The sequence below is a fragment of the Dendroctonus ponderosae genome, unplaced genomic scaffold, assembly GCF_020466585.1.
Source record: "Dendroctonus ponderosae isolate FM_Combo_2020 unplaced genomic scaffold, Dpon_F_20191213v2 Dpon_F_20191213_1, whole genome shotgun sequence".
Lineage (NCBI taxonomy): Eukaryota > Metazoa > Arthropoda > Insecta > Coleoptera > Curculionidae > Dendroctonus > Dendroctonus ponderosae.
In genome coordinates this window covers 644,185-652,280 of record NW_026017110.1, presented here as the reverse complement: position 1 = coordinate 652,280, position 8,096 = coordinate 644,185, and the positions used below count along the sequence as shown (strand labels likewise).

Below are 8,096 nucleotides of genomic sequence, written 5' to 3'. Positions count from 1 at the left end.
AAACCTTTAGATTTAGACATTATAAATCTTATTAAAACAAACACTTATTTTGCTCAGAGAATCCAAAAATGCAATAATATATAGGGTATTTCATTTATAAAAACACAACTTTGATACTTTTAGGGCTTTTGGGACACTCTGTACATTACAAAAATATTTTTAAAATGTGCGCCCGATAGGCGTCTGTGGATTCATCAAATAATACTTTGCAAAAAACAAACGGGCTAGCCGCAAACGCCCGTGCCGTATAGCGTGAATAACCCTGTAGAGTGGTGTTTGATCCGATCAATCAGATTTCATGATGAAGGCATTACTGTCTCATTAGATAAGTATAATTTAAAAAGAATCTCAAGTGAAGCAAGAAAATGTCTGCTTTTTTACTATTTTTTGGTAAACTGAATTGATTTTCGTGTACAGGGTGATTCAAAATTGGCGTCATTCTTCTGGAGGTGTTGTCTGGCGGTGTTTTAGGAGTCCAGAAAAATTTGTAAAAAAATTAATTGTTATTAAAAACTAAGAAATTTGCACAAAACTATATTAGAAAAACGGCAACAATGTTTTTCAAGGTAATCTGCCTAATTTTACGTAAATACTCCGGTAACCATGGATAAATAGAGAGTGACAATAAGATAGACAAGGATAAACGGTAAATTAAACAGGAATCGTTGATTGACGGAACCTATTTCGAAAGTCATAATCTTGAATTATTAATTTGTTTACAAATTACAAAAACATACATTTGAGCCTGATTATGCACTCTTCTCGAGCATCTTCTCGTATTCGGTTAATTAACTCCTGCTCAATTTATACCGGTGTTCAGTAATCCATTGGTTTAATGTGTATCTGGCATACGTGGTAGGAATGCTCCAAGTATTCCAATATGCTTCCAATTAAACATTGAACACTTTCAAAATAATGCTTGATAACAAAGTTGAAATTCGATTTTCAACTGTTATTATCTTATAGAAATTATCGAAAAAGTGAGCCCCTATTACCCCTTAAAAGCAATGACGCCAATTTCGAATCACTCTGTATAAAATTAAATTGAAATGATCGGTTTTTTTTTAAATTGAGATGGTTAGTACGGTCTTAAGAACGTTGACGTTACCTTCCGAGCTTGGGATCCTCCTCGTCCTTTGTCTTCCTTCTCGCTCGCTCGCAACAAAGAGCGATAAGTCCGGTTTTGTTCACCAAGTAGCAAGTCATATCAACCACTATCAAGATGATTATGATCGCTGCTACGACGATTCCAATGATCAATGAACTGCTCATAGTGGGGCTCCCAACCGGCACTGGTCCAATACCTGTAATTGTTCGGAAATCGTGAATTAGTGCGGGAATTTTCCAAAAGTTTTACACAGTCAAGTTTGGTCTGTTTTTAGCTAAAAAGTGGCACTGCAGCTGGCACTATCCGATTGCTCAGGCACATCCTTTGAATAACTTTTCGGTCTTCCATCAGGAACACATTTCTATGTTACAACTGAACATTCAAAGAAGTTAGCCTTACCAATAATATTCACAAAGTTCACCATAAATCAGATTTATTTAACTCAGAGGTGAAAACAAAGGATCAGAAAAAATGAAACGCGTAGTACCAGCTACATCACCACAAACAACTAGCGACACATTAGTAAGAATGAAATAAAATGATGGTATGCAGGCTAGTAGGTTGTTGATATCGTTGGCTGCATGGAAGTTACGCTAGGTTTACCATCGCAATAGCGATGTTTTACAGTAATTAGTAGCAAAGTGCTTGAATTGATAGCCAAGAAACTTGTTTTCGTGTAGCAATTAAAAGCACGGCGATGAATATAAGGAATATTTAGCATTCAACCGACTATGACTCACAAAAAATGAACTTACATTCATTAAACGGTTGCTGCATGTGGCAGACCATAGAATTGTACTAAACATTTATTAAGAGCGGGTAATTTTCACGGATATCCGGCTGGGGGCTGCGCGGTTAATAATGCGATTCACTGATTGAAAATTCTTGAACCAACAACTTTTCCTAGTGGGGTTTTTTGTGAAATTAAGGTTTTCGTTCACTTTTCACTAATTGAAATTTGCTAGTTTTCCACAAGAGAACCCAGGGCGAAATAATGTCACCGCTGTCTGTCAAACCGTTGTCACGCTGACGCAGACCGGAAAATTTTGCGCATTTTGTGGCTTCTTGGATTAGTTTCAGCTAGTTTTGATTAGTGTTCGTTACCTGCTAATTGATTTTTGCCCGTCCAGTAAAAGTGGTGAGAAACCCAATTTTCGCAAAAACTGGTCTTTAAAAATGCACAGTTTCTTGAAACTTTAAAACTTGGTAACCAAGACTTGAACTTTCCTTCATTGAATCAGAGATTATTTGAAAGTTTGTTAAAGAAATGCTAAAATACATCAGTGATAATAATTCGTGCGGACAAAGCAAAGGTTTGATTTTACCTCCATCGGATGCTTTGTTGCGTACGTTTCGTTAAATCATCATCAGACCAAGTGCGCCCACCAACAGATAATTAATTGAAAGATAATAAAAATTGTGGCCCAAAATAAATATTACTTAGTGAAAAGTTTTATCTCAGATTCTATGGTGAGTAAAAAAAGTGAATTTATAACAATTGACTTCTAAAATCTCTCTCACCTTTAATGCTTATGAAGATGTATTTTATATTCGGAATATTTATCAAACGTACGCAAAATTGCATTCGATGTGAAATTTCGAGCAATTTTAAATCCAAGACACAAAACAAAACAAGAATAAAAATTTTCAAGTACATATATACAGGGTGTCCCACCGGGAACCGCCGCGATCGATGTCTGGAAAACTGCAATTAGCAGAAATTTGAAAATTGGGCAGTGTGCCGACGTCATTGGGGGCAAGCGGTCTAAAATATTCACACTTCCGGCTATACCGGAAGTGCGTATCAACTTGCTTATTTTAAATCGAACACCCTATATATTATTACATTTTTGAATTCTACTCCAAATTCTAAATGTGTTAGGTATGTATTTTCATAATATTTAGGTATAGGCTAAGTCTAACCGTTTTTGAGATATTTGAAATTTTATGTAAAAAACGACAATTGCAGCCACTCGAATAATTATTCATTTTTCCTATAAGGGAATTTGTCATACGTAATTTAAGTCGCACTTATTGTTGAAAAGGACTTACTTTAATGGAATTTCGAAAAAATTTTAAAAACTATTAATACGACGTGTTAAATAAATAAGTTTCAAAATACAGTAGAGAAAATCGCCCAATATCAACTTTTTCAAATGAAAACCCCATTTTTGATAATTTTGTCATATTCAGTATTAAAAATAAGTGTAAGTTTGTGTAACGATGTCTATGCCAAAAGTGTTTAGTTTTCGAAATATTGCCAATTTCATGTTTTCATATGGCTGTTTTGCAGTATCTTCTTTTAAATTCTGTCACTCTTAGTTGCCATCACGAAAGTGGCCATTTTTAATACAATCAAATGCCGAAGGAATGCTGACAGCTGTCAGTTACCTTTTGAAAATAATTAATAATCATGCCCGGGCGCTTTAATTACACAAACGAAGAATATTTAAACTTATTTATTATTTATGGAGAATGTGATAAAGTTATATCAAGAACGGTTTATGTATCATTAATTATTATTATTTCAATCACTGGTATTAAGACGAATTCAAAATTCTTGAAATTTTCTATAATTTGTTTAACAGTACAGCATGCAGGCTTCTGTTTTTATGGATCTCGAATGGAAAATGTGTCACATGTTCTTCATACATCTTCATCAAATTCTTCATAAATAATAAATAAGTTTAAATAATCTTCGTTTGTATAATTGAAGTGCCCTGGCATGATTATTAATTATTTTCAAAAGGTAACTGACAGCTGTCAGCATTGCTTTGGCATTTGATAGCATTAAAAATGGCCACTTTCGTCATGGCAACTAAGAGTGACAGGATTTAAAAGAAAATGCTGCAAAATAGCCTTATGAAAGCATGAAATTGGCAATATTTCGAAAACGTAAACCCTTTTGAAATCACACATAGTTACACAAACTTACACTTATTTTAAATACTGAATATGACAAAATTATCAAAAATGGTGGTTTTCACTTGAAAAAATTGATTTTGGCCGGTTTTCTCAACTGCATTTTGAAACTTTTTTTTTGAACTTTTTAACTTCCTTTTCCTTTTCAACAATAAAAGCGGCTCAAATTAAATATGACAAATTTCCTTATAGGAAAAATGAATAATTATTCGAGTGGCTGCAACTGTCATTTTCTACATAAAATTCCAAATATATCAAAAACGGTTAGACTTGGCTATTGTATATGAAAAATATTTAGAATTTGTAGTAGAATTTAAAATAAATTAATATATAGGCTGTTCGATTTAAAATAAGCTAGTTGATACCTACTTCCGGTATAACCGGAAGTGTGGCCATTTTGAAAATGACGTCGACCGCTTGGCCCCAATGACCTCGGCACACTGTCTAATTTTCAAATTTCTCCTAATTACACACCCTGTATTTTATACAGGGTAGGACACCCTGTATAAAAAGTCTACTAACACGGATCATTTTTCTAAATTGACATTAATTTTCTGAAGTGTCGCCATATTTGATTTCCTGACGTTCAGTTGTCAAACTGACAAACTGCCGCGAGTTCAACTACCGATGTCGGCGTTGCGCAACGTCAAATTACTCAACGTCAAGCTCAACTGTCACTCAACACAACGAGTAATTTGACGTTTTGTTATCTTTAATTTATCGGTTTCCAGAAAACAGATAAAAACTTCTGAAAAACGTTAAAAATTAGTTAATATTAAAGTGACAGTGATTTAGAAGTGGAATTGGATGGAAAGGAATTTAACTTGAGCTTACAGAGGGGAGCAAAAACATAATGAAAATCTTAAACATATCATTTACCTAGGCACTTTTTTGATTATTTTATTTTTGTCCTTTGTCTCACTAGGGAAATGGAGTAAATAATGGCGACTTCACAGGTTGGTAGTAAAAAACCGTTAATTTTAAGTTAATTCCGAAGTACTAAGTGCGTAAAAAAGCATTCCACAAAATCACTATTTATTCTCAACTGAAAACAAGTTCCTTTGCCACATTGGGGCATTTGCACCTGTGGAACTCCCATGCAACGACCTAAATTCAAAGAGAGGAACTGAAACTTTCCAGCAAAGATGAGTGAAGTTGCGAGAGTTAAGCGTAATTGGATGGTTGTGTTTAATTGGTAAAGAGCTTCGGAAAGTATGTTGTGTTTTCCATTTGGCAGGAGTAGAGACGGTTCGGCTGGTTGAGTTTGAGTACCTATCTTATAATAAACACAACATGTTTCAACAAAATGCTAATTTCGGTAATTGAGTTGCTGGAAGCACTCTAAAGTTGCCAGGTTTTAATGCGAAAATTGCCCAGATTGCAGATTGTTTAGATAGTTTCTAGCTTTTCATGAAAATCACTTATGACACCGTTTTCAAAGCGATCTATCATGATAAAACGCTGTGGAATGGCTTTCTGGCACACCACAAGCGGCCACTAAAGCCACCAATTCATTAAACGTACAAGTCGTCTAATAAATCATCCTGGCCATTCAGTTTAGAGCGAAATTGAGCAATATTTTTCAAAGCGTCTAATGGATTACTCTTCAAAATGAGTATATAAATATGTCGTGTCAAAGTTGTCTTAGCATCATTTATTTGCAGAGCCAGAAATTGCTTTTTAACTGGCAGAAATATGGGTCAGTTGCGGATTGGCGCACTCGCGGGAAATTCCGACTTTATTAAAATATTAATCAACTTTAAATTGTGAGCACTGCTCTAACTGGTCGGATACGGCCTGATGTTGAAATCCATTAATCCATTGTCCTTTTCTCACTTTTTCAACCGGAGGCATAAAAAGACCAAGACCGGTTTGCTTGATATCAACTTTTGCTCATGCATTGTTTCAAAAACCAATAATAACTCGCCAGTAATTTATCAACTTCGATGGCCAATTTATCAGTCTGGAACGTAAATTCAGCGTGTTAAAGCCGCGTTTCCGCTTAGAGAAAAATGGCAAAATATATGAACTGCGCTAAAAACATGGGAATTTGCACGTAAATTCGACATACAACAAATAGAAATAAATGGCCCCAGTTGACGCCAACCAAAAGGGGGGGCTGCTCCATTTCCCCATCGCACGAGCGTGGGAGTAATAAATCCATGATAAGCAATCCATCATTTTAATGTTTGCGCGATTTTCATGCTAAACTTCTGCTGTGATCCATCGTTCACTTTCGCCATTTTAAATTCATCTTATTGTTAATTTGCTTTTACATTTTATGTGGATGGTTTCTAATTTGAATCAAACCACGCCCCCAAATGGAAATTTTCATCCATCGTGGGTTTTGTGGGGTGTTGAAAATTTGTCATCAAAAATATGGATTTTTCAATTTAATTAAAACATACGGGAGGGCTCAAAATCGGTGGAGTTTCTCTATACCTGTTCGCTTATAGGGAACTCCACTCTGTATCTGTTGCGACGGCACCGTTAAGACCTTCTATCAGAGCCCAAATTTAAATTGCAGATTTGCCTGATGATTAAGAAACTTGCTTAAGGCAATTTTCCAACCCTAATGACTAACGGAAGTTAAAATCCGTCCCGACTGACATTAATTCCCTTTAATTAAATTATCTTGTTGGAAATGAGACTGGGTCAGTCCAGGCACTCTGTTTTACGCTAGCAAGTATTTATTAAGACTCTGTCTGCTTGCTTTTGAAGTTGTGTTTACTATAAAATAAATACAGGGTGATTCAAAAGTGGCGTCATTCCTTTTAAGGGGTAAATAGGGGCTCACTTGGAAGGTACGAGAAAAATATTGAAACTTTTTTCGATAAGTTCTAGAAGATATTAACAGTTGAAAATCGAATTTCAACTTTGTTACTAAGCATTATTTTCAAAGTGTTCCATGTTTAATTGGAAGCATATTGGAATACTGAAGCATTCAAAAATAAAAATTACGATCTTTGCTTCAAATTACCAAAATTTTTGGTATTCGAAAAGTTCTCTTCTACAATTTTTTGATGAAAAGTCAAAGCGGCAACGATGTTTCTTGGCATTAACAGATAGTTACAGGCAGATAGATTGTCAAAAATAACAATAATTTGTCAAACTGGGACTTACTTTCAATTTCCTTGCACGAATTTGCGGATATGCGATAAGTTCAGGGGAAATTCTTCAGTAGCATAGCAGAAGACAATCGATGTTCGGGTTCCAGACACAGAGGAACAAAGTATTGGACTTAATTGCACAACAAATAATTCGAGGTTATGAGTTTCGAAATAGGTTCAGTCATTCAACGATTCCTGTTGAATTTACAGTTTATCCTTGTCTATCTTATTGTCACTTTCTCTATTTATCCATGGTTACCGGAGTTTTAAATAATTACGAAGCAACAGGTATACACGTGATGTTAATTAGGCAGATTACCTTGAAAAACATTGTTGCCGTTTTTCTAATACAGTTTTTTGCAAATTTCCCAGTTTATAATAACAATTAACTTTTTTACTAATTTTTCTGCACTCCAAAAACACCGCCAGACTACACCTCCAGAGAAATGGCGCTAATTTTGAATCACCCTGTACAGGGTTATTCACGCTATACGGCTCGGAAGTTTGCGGCTGAACCGTTTGGATTTTAAAAAGTATTATTTTATGAAATGTCCGACGCCTACCGAGTGCACATTTCAAAAATATTTTTGTAATGTACGGGGTGTCCCAAAAGCTCTAAAGGTATCAAAGTTGCGTTTTTTTAAATGGAATGTCCTGTATATTATTGCATTTTTGGATTCGCTGAACAAAATAAGTGTCTGTTTTAATATGGTTTATAATACCTAAATCTTAAGGGTTTTTAAATAATACGAATTTAATCAAAATCTAATCTAATTTTCACGTGTCAAATACTTTATAAGTATTTAAGTTATGTAAGGGTAATTTATAGTGAAGTGTAACAAGATATAATATTTTATATCCCAATGATAATAAAATTACCATGTTATACAGGGTGTCCACAAATTTAAACTAATCAAATAAGAACTTTAAGTGGCTCTAACTTGATTAATTTAAAT

At 34.6% G+C, this 8,096-nt stretch overlaps 1 protein-coding gene across 1 annotated transcript in view; it reads right to left on the bottom strand.

Moving 5' to 3' along the window:
* The window catches only part of LOC109543095 (fasciclin-2), a gene marked incomplete in the record, with an annotated part of 136,621 nt that overhangs the window by 4,820 nt on the left and 123,705 nt on the right, over positions 1-8,096 (bottom strand). Inside the window, 1 exon segment of the mRNA XM_048660578.1 lies at positions 1,109-1,304. Coding sequence (XP_048516535.1) covers positions 1,109-1,304 — 196 coding nt within the window.